This window comes from Vidua macroura, chromosome 8 (genome assembly GCF_024509145.1).
Source record: "Vidua macroura isolate BioBank_ID:100142 chromosome 8, ASM2450914v1, whole genome shotgun sequence".
Taxonomy (NCBI): Eukaryota; Metazoa; Chordata; class Aves; order Passeriformes; family Viduidae; genus Vidua; species Vidua macroura.
Genome location: NC_071578.1, coordinates 20826465 through 20840914, shown reverse-complemented (window position 1 = coordinate 20840914; position 14450 = coordinate 20826465). Strand labels below are relative to the sequence as shown.

Sequence of the window (14450 nt, the reverse complement as noted above, 5' to 3'; positions counted from 1 at the left end):
AGGGTCCAGTGTGCTTAGTTAGTGGTGGCTAAGCAGAAAATCCCTGCCACTTAGCTTACAATTTAAATAGACAAGCTGACAAAAGGGCAAGAGAGAAGATGGATTGACAAAGATTACATTATTTGCTCAGCATCACAGAAAAGGGCTAAAGCAGAAGTAGAAATAGGACCTCCAATTTGCTGGTTCAAGATGACTCTCACTATGATGATCTGCTTTTAGTTCAACATATTTTTTTCTACCTTAAGTTCTGAAATGACTGTACTCTCCATAGGAATATGAGTTGCTGCAAGCGTGATATTTTAACATAAATACTGTCATGATCAGGCTGGGGGAGAACTGCATGTAGAAGATGGAAACACAGAAAGCTGTCATAAAAAAAATAGCCATGTTAAGTTCCTGGGACTGTGAATGGGACCTTGCTTGGAATCACTCTAATCACTCTACTCCTTATAGTATGTTTTAGTATGTGCCGTGGAATGATTTACACTCACCATTTCTAGTATTGCTGCCATGCTGAAGAGAAGGTGATTCTACAGATTGTCTTCTGTCACCTTCTGACTTCTGTTGATTGCTACCTAAAGCAAGACTCTTTCTTAAGTTTTACTGTAGAGAATATGCTTCTCTTCGAGAGGTGAACACCTAAAATGCACACACCTAATAAAAATAGAACTGTAACAAACATTCATCCCTAGGTTTGTTGTCTGTACTGCTTTGGGAGAATGTTTTGTCACTCAGGTGTAGGGAAACCCTTCAAGTGATCAGTGAGGTACTTTACCATAGGCTGTGTCGGCCTTTAACAATTTTTTTCATTCCCTGGGACATCTCTGCCCTGCCTTAGTAGCTCTTAAGAGAGTTCTGTTTTATGGAAGGGAAAGAGAACTCTATAACTAAACTTCTGTTCTCTTATTTACTTTGCTAAGTTGCAGTCACATTACAAGAAGAACAAAAAGCTTTGCTCACTCAGCTAGTCACCTTGGGAAGGTAACAATAGATGGTTCTGATGCAGCTGTTAAGATGTACTGGGAGATTGTTCTGGTTTAGTAACTTCCTTGTATATGATTTGACTTCATAAATTTTGATGCTTTAGCACTTACTAACAGTGCCTCATGTTGGCATTATCTAACCTGTCTTGTGTTTTAGTAGTACTGTCATGCATTACACAGACCTCACTCCCTGTCCTTTTCATACTGCAAACACAATACATAGCTTTTCTTCCACATGTTTTTATAGTAGCCAGTAATAATTTGCTTTCTGGGATTTCTACACTACATCATGCCCTGTAATAGACTAACACTGTTTTAAATTTAGCTTGTACTCTAATTAAGTTCTGATCTGCAGAGGGTTCTGTTTCCTCCTGTGTCAGTGTTACTCGTGCCTCTGTGTAGGAGGGTGTTTGTTTTCTGCATGGCTTGGTTGATTCTTTTCATATTGAACCTTTTGCTTGTATCCTAACATTTTCTGTCCCTTTTTTCTTTTGTAATTTACTGGAAGCCAGTATGAATTTCAAATGAGATTGTCTTTCTTAGAGACAGGTTTACCTCAGTATCCATATAGTTTCTTTTTGTCTGCTGCAACTTACAGGATACATTAAAAGTAAAAACAGTAGTTTTACACTGTTGTGAATTTCCACTTTTCCCAATGAAAAATTCCCTGTTGTGATGGGGTACAAGGATTTCTCTGGGTTGATGGCAGTCTAAGCTTTATATTCATGCAGTGGTAGTACATGCTATTGTAGTTCTAGCTTGAGGAAAAGCCTGTGGAGAAGCTAAAGAAATGAGAGGAAACACAAATTTGTAAACCATGTAATGGCAAGCCCTGTGTTGTGCCTCCATGAAATGGAAGATTTGTGAGCCAAATGGTGAACAGATCAGAGTCTGTCTGTTCTGGAATTAAATATCAGATGAGGCAGCAGCTTTGCTAGTTTGATCTGTTCATGCAGTGCTATGTGGCTGTGGACTGTATGTTGTGATTAGGAATGTGGTTCTAGGTATGAGGTGAACATGGGCACTTCTGCTTTCAAAGACACGCCAGTGTGTGTGTGTGTGCGCTTGGGCTCTGATGTGAGGATAGCAGGGATGAAGGCAATATTCAAGGGAAGAGCTGTGAAGGCTCAGTAAGTGTATGAAGTGGGGAGCTCCATGGCCTGTTCTGTGTTCTGCTCCAGGGGTGCTGTGGTAGTGTGCAGGACTCCAGAGCTACGGAACTGAGCCCACGCCATCGTGGGTTTTGACTGATGTGAGCTGTGCTGTCCTATACCACTCTGGGCTAGTCTGTAGTAAGCAGCAGAGAAATAGCCTGGTTAGTACCAAAGGAGAAGGGCAGATGGGCAAGGGGAAGGCATAGCATTATAATGCTGAAAGACCTGCCAGGCTCAGCTTGAACTGGATGACACTAAGGGTTTAGTGAAAGAGGAGGGAAGTGCATGCTGAGCCTCATTTACTGGAGAGTGCAATTTGGTGTGAAGGTATCTTTGAAGATGACTGAAGATGCCATTGAACAAGAGTAGAGTCCAAGAAGGTTGACTAGTGTTTGAACCTGTTTGTTCTTCTACAAGCATCTGGGAGTGCAAAGTGTTCTGGCTGTTGAGTGCTTCTGTCTTTCTTGTTCGAGCATTAGTGCACCTTACCTCTTCAATCTCTCCAATCTCTCCAAATTCTATGTGAGGGAGCCTTTCTCTTCCCCATGCTATGCACACAAGTTCCCTCTTCTTTCTTTAGTCCCTGTGTGTGCTTTTCTGTTGTGGCCTCCTCCCTACCCTCTAATTTGAGTTGCAAACACACTTCTGCATTCTCCAAATGTTAACACACAGGGGGTTTCTGCCTACCTCTTCAGTTTGGCTGGGGAAGCTGCCCCATTTTCTGAGGTGGGAGAGCACAGAGAGACACCCCCTTGTATCCCACATCGTGTGCATATATATTACTCTCTCTTCTTCTCTCCTTATATCAGTGTGTGGGGCACCTATATTCTGACCTCAGTGTTTGAGGGGATGGGGGTCTTCAGCCCTGCACTTTCCCCTTGTGTGTAGTCATGTGCTTTAATGGAGACTTCTCTCTCTGTTCCTTTTTTCTGTGTCTGTTCATTTCTGCTGCTGCTTATACCTGCCTCAGGGGAGCTTTATTGGCAGGGGGGCCCTTGCTGGCACACTAATGTGTGAATAGTTTCTGTGCTTTTCTTCTCATCTCCTCTCTTCCCTTCTCTTTCCCTCTCTCAATGATGTGTCCAGAAAAGGAAGTCGAGCTCCAGTGTGCATTTGATGGTGAGCACCTCCCGTAAGCTGCCTGCGATTCGTGCCTCCGCCATTTTCCATGCCATGCACGCTCGGCTTGTGCTCATCACCCTACATAGCATGTCCGTGCAAGGGGGTGGCAGGGGGGATCAGTGTGCACTCAGGGGTCCATGTCCTCACCAAAAGGGCTCTGTGATCCTCTAGCCACATACAGCTCCCATTTTGTGCAGAAAATCCAGCCGTTGGCAACTCAGTTTGACTTTGCCTGCTCTGAGTGTGAAATGAAAAAAGACAGTGCTTCTCCTGGGCTCAGCAGAGCAGGTGTGTGCCTTGCCTGGACATGAGGCTTTGTCATTCTGTTGCAGAGGTGCCAAAAAGAGGAACGGGTGCTTTGCCTGGTGTTGGTGCTGTCATCCTTGATAGGAGTCTTGCAGTGTAAAACAAACTGGGAGTCACTCCAAATGTGGCAGAGATTGATGGGACTTAACTGCTCAGATGAAATGTGTGGGCACAGCACCACTGGGCAGCTCAGAGCTGCCAGTCACTTCTTTTTTTAGCATACTTACTGAAAAAGTTTGTCAGAGCCTTTATAATCCAAAACTTCCTTTTGTCCTGATCTTGTTTATGTATCCCAGCATGACCAAATACCCAGTAACTGCCCCCCCTGTTCATTTCCTTTTTCATCCATCAAGGTGTTTGGCATTTATAGAATTTGTTAAAAAAGTAGTCAAATCCACTCTCAAGGGTCCAAAGAGGAAATTGGCCAGTGTCATATTGTGAGAAGTCATACACAGCCCAATGACACACTTTGACACCAAGATATGAACAGTAACCAAAGGACAAGAATTACTTCTTGTATCCCTGTGCACAGAAAAATAACAGAAAATATTTCTCCCATTTCAGATAGCAGTGGGAATGTTACACTACCGAGACAGCAGAATAATTGTTTTTGCATTACTACCTAGAAGATATTTTTCCTCTTCCACCTTCAATGACACCTTAAAACTGTGTAAAAAAACTCCACTAAAAAAGTAGTCCCAAAATACTGCTTTGAAAATCTGAAGTGAGTGACTAACTTTTCAGCAGCTCTGCCTTTATGCGGGGCAGAAGTTTGCTTTGCCTTTGTTGCCCTTCTTTTTGCCCACTTCCCACTGCCAGCAATACTTAAATTCCCTTTGCATATTGTTTTAAAGCAGCTGGGATATGTAAACCATGTAAGCATCAGCCTCTGAAAACATGGAAGTAGTGAAAGTGGCCGAATAACCAGACACAGCCCATGTGTTGGTAGTTACTTTCTCCTAGTTGGCTACATGTGTGTGTCCCTACGATATGAGCACTGGTCTGTTTTCTTTCTCTTGTACCCTCTGTGTTTCTCGTGCCTGTCTGTCTGTCTGTCTCTTGTCGAGCTCAGGAAATGTTGCCAACTGCTGTGCCAAAATGAATTGTGTTACAGATCTTAGGAAGGGCCTATCACCTTTTTAGGGAATGGGCCTCTTTTAACTTGAGTGGTACAGAATTACCAGGGATTGTAGCCTGGCCAGTGACTGATGTTGGCTGGCAGCAGGGGGAAAGGAGGGGTAAGAGTTGGCTGTGCTGCCTGCACCTCTGGGAAGGAAAGGCTAGCTTCTTCCAGGGTAGAGCACTTGGTTAGATGGCCACATGATGTGAGTGTGTGTAGGAAGCTCAATATGTCAGATACCTTCCTTCACCTGAGAAAGAGCTGTGAAAAATGTGCAGGCTAAGCTGCCTCTAATTTCATTGGGACACCATCCTGTAGTAAAATGCTATCCAGTTCTGGACTGGCAAACATGATACTTGGTCTTCTTCAGCCCACTGGCTGGGGAAGAATATCGTGGGTGAGCTGGGTGCTTGGTGCAGACTGGAAGGTAGGCTGTGTGCTTTGAGTATGTGGGGGTTTGCACTTTATAAGGCAACATGACACTCCTAACAGGCTGTTGTCAACTTTTTATTTGGAACAGTGGCTTCGTGGATGTTTGTTTAGGTTTTGGTTGTTTTATTGGGGTTTTTTTCCCATTTGGCCTTAGGTATAAAGCCTTCCAAAACAGTGGAATTATTTTTGTATAGCTTCTTCTATGCTTATGTTATTTTCTTATCCCCGTGGGCTTAGAAAAATGATTTACCTTCCTCTCACTGGAAGAGGTTTGGAAGATACATCTCTGCATTAGGATCACTGTTTCTGAAGAAGTACAAGAGCCTCAGTGCTGTGTGGACAGGTGGACCATTGTCAGAAGTTCGTGTTTGTGCCACAAAATAGCTTGGGATTAACTTTTTCAGGTTGATCTGCTCCTCTTCAACATCCACAGTGACCTGTCATCTCTTCTGCCATAATGCTGGAAATACATGAATAAAACAAAACTCTTGGAAGGTCAGAATCTTAGGACAATGCAGAGATATATAGAAAGAGGCAGCAAACCATAATTTCTGTGGTATTTCTCCTTTCTTAGGTTAGAGTTTGACTGTAAGTGTTTGGGTTTTTTTCCCACAGACTTCTAAAGAGTTCATTTCTGCCTCTCTCTCTCTTCTACTTCCTCCCCCCTCCACCTGCCCCATCTTCCTCTTTTGTTTCTCCTCTCTCCCTCTCCAAAAGGGACAGTTAAGCCAAGACCTGTTGCTTCGAAGAAGAGCCAAATTTTTAGTAGGTGTATTTTAAGTCTCGGTCTTATAAGATCTGTCACTGGTTGACAAAATTATACCTTTGGCAGATGTTTTCCAACTTAGCATTTGACTTCTCCATTCTTTGTGGTGTTTGTGGTGTGGTGAAGAGGGCCTGATGTTTTGCAGTATGAGTTTGCACTCCCTGAGTGGGATAGAGAGCCACTGCAACGAGAGCACACTACTGTGAGTTCCCATCGGGTGCCCTGATCTGTAAAATAAGGAGTGTGAGTGACGCTCCTCAGAGACAATTTTGACCTTGCTGCTGGCATCTAGCAGCAAAAGAGACATTGCCTGGTGTGGGGGTCACACGTGGGCTGGATTTGTGGGCTAGGAACCCTGTACTTATGGATAGGTTTGGCTTCCTACAGATGTAGACTTGGCTCATTCCTGACATACATAACTCAATGGGATGATTCTTTTCAGCAAGCTGGTGATGGCCTCACTGTTGTGCTGATTGAATGCAGGAAATTGAGATTTTATTCTTCTACCACAGCTACAGGAGAGTCTGAAGAGGGGAAAGATGAAAAGCTGCTGGGCACCATCCAGAGAACTTTGTACTTGTGGAACTATATGGCCTTTTCCTTATGTCCCAATCCCATTCCTTTCAATATTTTGGTCTTGAAGTCTCTTTGTTCAAGTCACAGCAGGGATACAATATATAATACATTTCCTTTTCTCTACCTTTTCTAGGGCTGGCCACACTTTTACTTGGCTCAGTAGATTCCCTGAAACTCTCAGCATTATCACATACCTAGAACTGTTTCTGTATACTTTGGGACACCTCAGACTTGACTCACATTTGTTTGAGACCATGACTACTGTGTGTCTCTCACTTCTGTAGTCTCTTTCTCTCAGGACAGCTGCCATGTCTCATTTTCCTTCACCAGATATTTTTGTTAGTGCTCATTGCAGGATTCTCCCCACCCCTTTGGGCTGCTGCCTTTTTGCCTTCTGTTTTCCTTCCTTATAGCTCTAGCAGTCCATTCACATTTGAATTTTGGTACATCCCTTACAACTTCTGTTGCCTCTGGGGGAAGGATGATGTCCAGCAACTGGGGCAGCACTCCTCCTTCCTCCCTCTTCTTGGTGATTGGGGAGGGTCGGGTCTGAGAAGATGGTTGGGGTTGAAACAATACTGTCATTTTCTTGCTGCCTCTGCTGCCCAGCATGGGAACTAAAACCATGTTTTTCTGTCTCAGCCACAGAGCAACAACAAAACCAGTATAGTAAGCACTGCAAAAGAAACACCCCCAGTGCAGACGTCCATGGTATCTTCCCCAAACGCTATTTTTTTTCCTGTTTGGTTTAATTTTGATTCTGTCCTCTCCCTTCTCCTCCCAAACCCCTTCCCAAGTGCTGCTTGTGCCACTCTGTTTCAGCTTTGTTTTGGCTTCGTTCTGTCTGTGTCCCTGTGCTGCTGTGGGGCCTGATCACAGCCTCACAGGCTTTGGGATGGGGGTGCTGAGCAGAGCTGTGGTTGGATGTGGGGATCGCAGCTTGCCTGGACTTCCCCGTGTGCCACCCCTGTATAGTTCTGTGTGTCCCGTTCAACTGTTCCTGCTGGCTTTGGGAAGGATGGTTTTGAAGAAGAGAGTGTCAAGCTCCATCCACTCTCCAACACTCAGGAAATGGAGGATGGACTTCAGGACACCAGAGAAGAAAGGGCAGACTAAGGGTTTTTAGAAGAATCCTTTGCTGGCCTATTTGGCCTGCTCAGTTGAGTGGCTGATCTCCTGCAGCTCACTGACTTGCTGGGCTGGTACTTTCAGTTTGGCCTGTGTGCAAGCTCTACAGTGCCAGTTCAGTGCCAGTGCCAAGTACATTGAACAGCACAGCTTGGGTGTGTGGCCTGCCTCAGCACCCGTGGAAGATCAGGCAGCAGTGCAGCGGGTAGCAGAGGCAGATGGGTGAGTGTACAGCACTGCCCAGCACTGTCCCTGCTGCCCTTGCTGACCCACCCAGCAAGAACGACAGCAGTGAGAGGAGATGGTGCAGGATCCTGAAGTCTTGTCCTGGTAATGAAAGGATGAGTGCAGCAGCTAGTTAGCACCCATAGGCCTGGTAGCTGCTCTTTGTTGTCTGTCTCTGGAGAGTTGGATTTGGCATTTTTGGGGCATGGAGGGTGGGATTTGGTGTTGGGATTTTTTTTTGTTGTAGAATGAAGAATTCTTGGGACACTTCATAATTTTCTGCTTTCCTTTCACTAGCTTTTTCTTTTTTTTTTTTGATATTGGGAGAGCCTTTCTAAATTATTTAATATGGTTATTATTGAAATTGGAGCTCATTTCAGAGACTTCTAGAAAAATGTGCCTTTTTTCACAATTTCTTAGCAACTCATCTCTGAGAGGTATTGAGGTGGTCTGGCTCATCCTATTTTTATTATGGAAATTATGAATGTCCCTTTTTTAGGGTAAAATACCCGGCAATCTTTCCAAAAAAACTGGGAGACAAAGACCCCAGCCCAGTATTATCTTCTCTTCCCCCTCTCCTGAAGCATTTTCCAGTGAGGATGCTGCTGAGGGGTCCTTACCTCATGAAGGGCTGCAGAGGGTGCAGACGGGCTGCTTGGTTGCCCCCTGGTGTCTGTGCCAGCCTGGTTCACTGGAAGCGAATTGGGAATTAGGGGCAGTTGCAGGGAAGCTGGGGGCTTTGTCTCCTTGTGACTGTAGCTTTAGTGCAGCCTCTCTCTTAATGAAACTGTGCAGGAAGTGTGTACACACGCAGGCACACATGTGCTGTTGGAGTTTGTGATTTGATTTGACTTTTTTTTCTCCACTTGCTGGGGAGTGAAAGTAAATTAGAGAATGCTTTGGAACTAGAGTTTAATGATTCTTCCATCCTTTCCTAGGAGCCTCAAACAACTGTTGTCCATAATGCTACAGATGGCATAAAGGTAAGGGATGGGAGTGTTGCCAGAAAAACCTCTGCTTCTCTCTTGTTCTTGTCTTCATGTGTCTTAATTCAGTTTCTGACTTTCCAATGTCTGGTTTGTAGCATGCTCCTGAATACTGCTGACAATAGACTAGGAGGGTTGTGTTATATGGCTGTGGATCTCTGAAAGAGGCTGAGTAAAGACAACTGTTCAGATAGTAGCACATCTTTCCTATTGTGGTGTATAACCACCACTCTCATACGTGGGATGAAAGAGGAGATATAGGCACTTAAGCTTTTTTTTTTTCTTTTCTTCTACAAATGGACACTTCCTCTGAGAAAGCCTAGCAGCCCTTCTTCAGCCTCTTGTGGCTATTCTTTCAAACAGAAGCAACTCTCATTAGATTTAATTTGACGGAGTTTGGTAACTTCCACACTTGTAAAAGTTCTGGGTTAAGAGCTCGAACATGCAAAAGCTGAGCAAAGATGCTGTTACATTATGCTTTGTATTTGGCCTGCTTACATTCAAATCTTCCTTGTATCATCCTCTCCCTTCCATCCCTGCCAACGTTTTTGTGCTTTTCCCCATCGTTCTTCACAAAGAAATCAAAGTATTTGCTCATTCTCCCGACTGCTGATGCCTGGTAATGCTCTGTTCTGCCATGCAGGGTTCCACAGAGAGCTGTAACACCACAACTGAAGATGAGGATCTGAAAGGTAGGTATTTTGCCTGTAATTTCTAATACAGTTAAGTGTAGGCAAGGGATTTTAGAGATTCAATCATTGCCTTGAACTAACTTCCCAGATTTCTGTGTCTGACTCAGTTCATAAATGCGCCATGACGCTGTCATTCCTGTCACAGTGGGACTGTGCATTGGGGAACCATCTGACTTGGCCTCTGTGGTATATAAACACTGAGCTAATTTGTTTTTGTCTCAGAGTTGGAATTCTTTTCTTGCATATATCATAATCTGTTCATCTCCAGTCCATTTCTAGGTGTGGAAAATACCCTACCAGTCCCTAGAGGTTTGAACTCTGCTTGTGTTTTTGTGCTTCTCTGTAGATTACAGAGAGTTGAAACCTCTCTGTTACCAGTCAGTCTCCCTTTTCACCCTTTTCTGGGAATATCTTTTGTGACATGCAAAGACTTCCCTTGTTATTTTTTCTCTTTCGGTCTATTTTTTTTTCCTAAGATGAAGATCATTCTCAGCCTGTTGTCCTTGACTGAGATATCAGTAGAGAGAGAGGCTGAGAAGAGATTTCATGCCTTTCAGTGACCAGATCATAAATATCATGTACTTGTAAAACCCTTTAAATGAAGGAGCTCCAAGTTCCATATGTGCTCGTGTTGTTTGAGCAGCTATCTTTTGCCTAACCTCCCTAATGAAGGAGGAGCAGACATTTTCCTGAATAAACAAGTTTGAGATGGGTGAAGGTAGTTTGCATTCTGAGACAAATGTGTTAATAACTTGCATTTTGAGGCAGAGGTATTCTCATTCTCCCTGTAGTCCATTTGACTTACATAGCCAGGGAAAAATCAGTGCTGACCCTGTGATGTAGCAGCAATGTCACCTCTGTCAGTGGGGTAGTTCCTGATGCTTTTCCCATGGTTTGTCACAAGCCCCAGCTGATGCTTTTCCCATGGCTTGTCACAAGCTGCTGGCTTCTCTTCTGAGGAATCACAGCGAGCAGAAACGCATGTGAATGAATGAGCTCTGCAATACAGATTGTTTCAGATAAGACCTGGCCTCATTACAGGACAGTCTTCTAACTCCCACCTTTTTGCCAAAGAATAAGCCGTGGTTTAAGAACCTAGCTTTGAGGGACAGGAACTGGATGGATTTCGTAGTGCGGTAATAAATTTGATTTATCATCTCTGCTGGATAGCCATCCAGAATGGGTATTTGTCCAGAACCTTGTGTCCTGTGGCACTTTTTATTCTGGAGAGGTCACATGGTTCAGCTAGCTGAGCTGATGGGTGTTGTTAAGTCAGGAATACAAATGCTGCAAGGAAAAGAAGACTAGGACTGGAATAGAAAGTGGGGAGGAAGGAATGCAGCTGGTTAGTGTACACAGTTGTATAGGGCTACATTGCTACAGATCAAAACTGTGTTTTGGGTTTTTTGGCAGAGGTTAGAAAATTTTGTTACGATTTTAATAGAAAGGGAGCATTTGAATGGTGATTGGGAGGGAAAGAGTTTGCACAGTAGTGGTTTGTGCTGTGGCCAGCTCTGGTAATTTTAGTCCTCCAGTTTTAAGTGTAGCTGTGTTCACCAGTGTTCTTTTTCCATTCCTCCCCTTCCACGTTTTAAGATAAGCAAGCACTTGAGCAAAACTAAGTAGATCAAAAGGTTTGGGAGTGTTGAAGTTCTCAGTGTTCTGCATAGCCGTGACTCTCAGAAAAGGGAAGTGTTTGTACAGTTCCTCTGCCAACTTCTTTAAAACTTCTTGTTTTAAATAGACACCAGGATACACAGATCAGTTCTGCTGTGCTGTAGGAGACGTTATCTTTATCCATCAGTGACAGTTACTTCAGGGATATGTTTTTTCCACTGTGGTGGGGCTAAAGGCAGTGTGTGTCTTCGTTCTTCCTCCGCCCCCCTGCCCTTGTGTCATTCTAAATTGCACAGCAGGTTCATGTTGTCGAGCTGTCTACTTGGCTTTGCCCTGGAGGATACTCCTGCATGTTTTGTGCCCAGCATTGTGGTTTCTTTAATGTTCTCCTATTTACTTTCTCTTTTTTTATTTACTGAACTTGCGTGTTTTGTTTGTGTTTGTGTTTTAATTCCCTGCCATGCTAGCTCCCCCTCTCTCCACCGGGGACGGCAGCTCAGTGCTTGAAGGACGGAGGCACAGTGAGAGCAAAACACAGACTGAGTCCATGCAGTCCCAGCTTTCTCTCTGTTTCTCAGCCAGTAAGTCCAGGGGTGCAGTGCTTCACAGCATCTTTTTCTCACCCCTTCCTCCACCCTTCTCATTTCTCCTTACCTAAGATTTTTCCTTTCCTCAACTTCCTTCCAAAATGTTGATTTTCCATTTCCAGTGTTCCAGAATAAAAAGAAATCATCTCCCTTCCTGCAAAATACCCCCCTTTGCACACTGAAATTTTCCAAACATTTCCTTCCCTTTCTGAAAAAAAAAACAAACCCAGAACCTCATCCTAGCTAATTTCATTCCCTTGCTTTCATCTGGGTGAGATGTGGAGTTCTCTGCAGAGACACTGCCTTTTGGGGTTTCCTTGGGCAAGTCACTGCATCTCTTAGTTTTCCTTGTGGTAAATGGGGTCAGTGGTGCAGGTCTGCTTATGGAGGGGATGCATGAGACTGAATTCAGTCTCACTTGTCAGAACTTCTGAGGACCTCAGACATGAATGGTGCTCAGAAGTACCAAAGGAACAAAAACCAGTATTTTCAGACTAGTTTAAGGTGCTTTCAGGCTGTGGCTCCTGAAAGACTCCAAAGCATTTTTGAATCCATTATCAGGTGTTTGAGTGAAAATCCTGGGATAATGTTGGCTCTGAAGAGCATTTGTCTGTCATGAGCTTTACCTTGTGTGTTTGTCTTTAGCTCAGTTAGCTGGTACTATGGTTAGTCTGTGAGTTATGGTAAGTTCTGCGTGATATCTCCTGAACTTGCTAGCTCTGTAGAGGAGCCTGTGGCTGAAAAACTCTGAAAATGCATACGAAAAAAGCTATTAGGTTGGAGAAAATCTAGGTGGCATTCTCAGCCTTTCTCCTGCACAGACATACTGTACTAGCTGCCTGACTATTTAAAGCACTAGTAGAAGGATCTTTAGTGTGAGCTGGGACCATCTGGAGTATTTGATTCTGTTCAGGTCAGTCTAGGAAGGAAGAACCAGGCGTGCCCTCTTCTGTCTCTTCCTGTTGTACTTCCCTGGTTTCACACAGCACCAGTATCTCATATGATGCAGCAGTTGGAGCATCTCTGTTACTTGTTTTTGAAGTGGCTCAAAGGATGCCAGACTGCTCGTTTGTAAGGTGCAATTGGAAAGGTGTTTTGCCTAGCCAGAATGGAAGGGAAATGATCTCTTCTGAAGTCCTTTTTGCTGTGAGCTGTCCATCACTGCTCTCTTATTAATTCCTTCCTCTTGCTCATAGCAAGGCCCTGCTTGGTACCCTGAGGAGTGCCGAATCACTTCTCTGCCAAGTCGGTCAGTGTTCTCCCACTTCACTTCCCTCCAAGTTGAGATGTGCAGTGATTTGGATATCCCTGCTTTCTTTAATCCCATCTTGTACTTGCCCTTGTGCTGCTGTCACTACTCTGACCACTGTTTTAGGTCTCCCTCAACCTCCCTCCAGCACTGGTGTAATTCCTGCTGTGCTTTTTGCACCAGTGCTCGGGTGGCCCATGCCAAGCAGTGTCTGGCCCAAGTGATGTGACAGAGGCAGGAGAGCAGGTAGAAGTTACTGGGATGTGGATATGTCTGTGTGCTGACTGGGGCTGGGGCTATGTGTGTCTTTACTTCTTTGTTGGTTTTTATTTTACTTTCTAATTTTTGTCTGTTTATTATTTTAACGCTTACATTTGTTTTGCAGCTACACAGTCTTGTGAAGAGAAGCTCCATGCCTGGGACAGCCCAGGGCAGACATTGGAGTTAGAGCGTGCTCGGTCGGAGCCTTTGCTAACTCCAGTAGTTCCCTTTGTACTTAACCGAGCACCGTGTAAGTTAGCAGCTGGGTAGCAGTAGTGAAATAGTGCAACTTATGCTAGTTACCCTAGATGTAAAGTTCCCTTCTCTCTCCTCCCCTGCCCCTCACCCCGTCCGTCCGAGCCGGGCCGGGGCTGAGCGCTCCGAGCTGGCGCCATCGGTCCTGGCGGGGCCGCGGCCGCAGGAGCCGGGTGCGGGGAGCGGCGGCGGCCGCCTGGGGGCGCCACGCGCAGGGGCGGGGAGCGGGGCCGCCCTCAGCCCGTCCCGCCCGCGGCCTCCGCTGCGCCCCGGCCCGCGGGGGAGACGGAGCCCGGCCCAGCTCTGCCCCGGCCGCGAACGGTGCTCGCTGAACGCGCCCGCAGCCCTCCCCGGCCGGCGGTGTAGCTGGTGTAGCTGCCTCCCGGGCTCGCACAAAGCAGGGTGAAGCAGCCGGGGGACATGCTCGATGACCGTGCTGGTGCGTGTCGCCTCCCGCTTGTGCCTCTGCCGTGCCAGTTTGGGGGACCCGCGGATTCGTCGGGAGCGGCAGGCGCGAATGCCGTCCCCCTGCACGTCCCGAGGCTCTCTGTCCTTCGGACAGACTGGTCACCTCCCGTGTGCCGGTTCTAGCTCGGGACATGTAGTGAGAGCCAGGAGACCAGCACAGTCTGATGGGATGGGCTAGCGTTGAAGGACAGGCCAGATGTCCTTCAGGCATCAAGGCACCTTGGAAGAGGATGCAAATTTCCTTAAGATGAGCCAGCACACCATGACTTGTGGACTGCAGACTCCCTCACTCATCAGAAATGCAGCCTTTCCCATGCACTCCATCTTCTGGACATTGGTGGTGCATGGTTTGGAGGTCCAACAAGTAGCCCTTCTTCATGTGAAAGTAGTCCCAGACAACTTGCTTGTAAGGACATTTTTCACAACAGATATAGCCCACCATATCGTTTTGACCCATTCCCTGTGTAGATCTTTTCATGTGTGGTAGTGTATACAGCCTGCATAGTAAAACCAGCCACCTTAT

At 45.5% G+C, this 14450-nt stretch overlaps 1 protein-coding gene across 12 annotated transcripts in view; it reads left to right on the top strand.

The window, feature by feature from the left end:
- Positions 1-14450, top strand: part of CAMK2G (calcium/calmodulin dependent protein kinase II gamma) — a 118781-nt gene that overhangs the window by 95613 nt on the left and 8718 nt on the right. For 5 of the 12 annotated variants that reach the window (XR_008438056.1, XM_053983453.1, XM_053983446.1 and 2 more), the window contains 5 exons: positions 7102-7170; positions 8751-8795; positions 9442-9490; positions 11575-11688; positions 13329-13454. Coding sequence is in view for 11 of the 12 variants with exons in the window: in XM_053983453.1 (XP_053839428.1) it covers positions 7102-7170; positions 8751-8795; positions 9442-9490; positions 11575-11688; positions 13329-13454 (403 nt within the window). In the remaining variant the exon portion in view is untranslated. Of the gene's footprint in view, positions 1-3223; positions 3257-7101; positions 7171-8750; positions 8796-9441; positions 9491-11574; positions 11689-13328; positions 13455-14450 lie in introns of all 12 variants that reach the window. The other 7 variants (XM_053983455.1, XM_053983447.1, XM_053983448.1 and 4 more) reach the window with 7 other exon arrangements.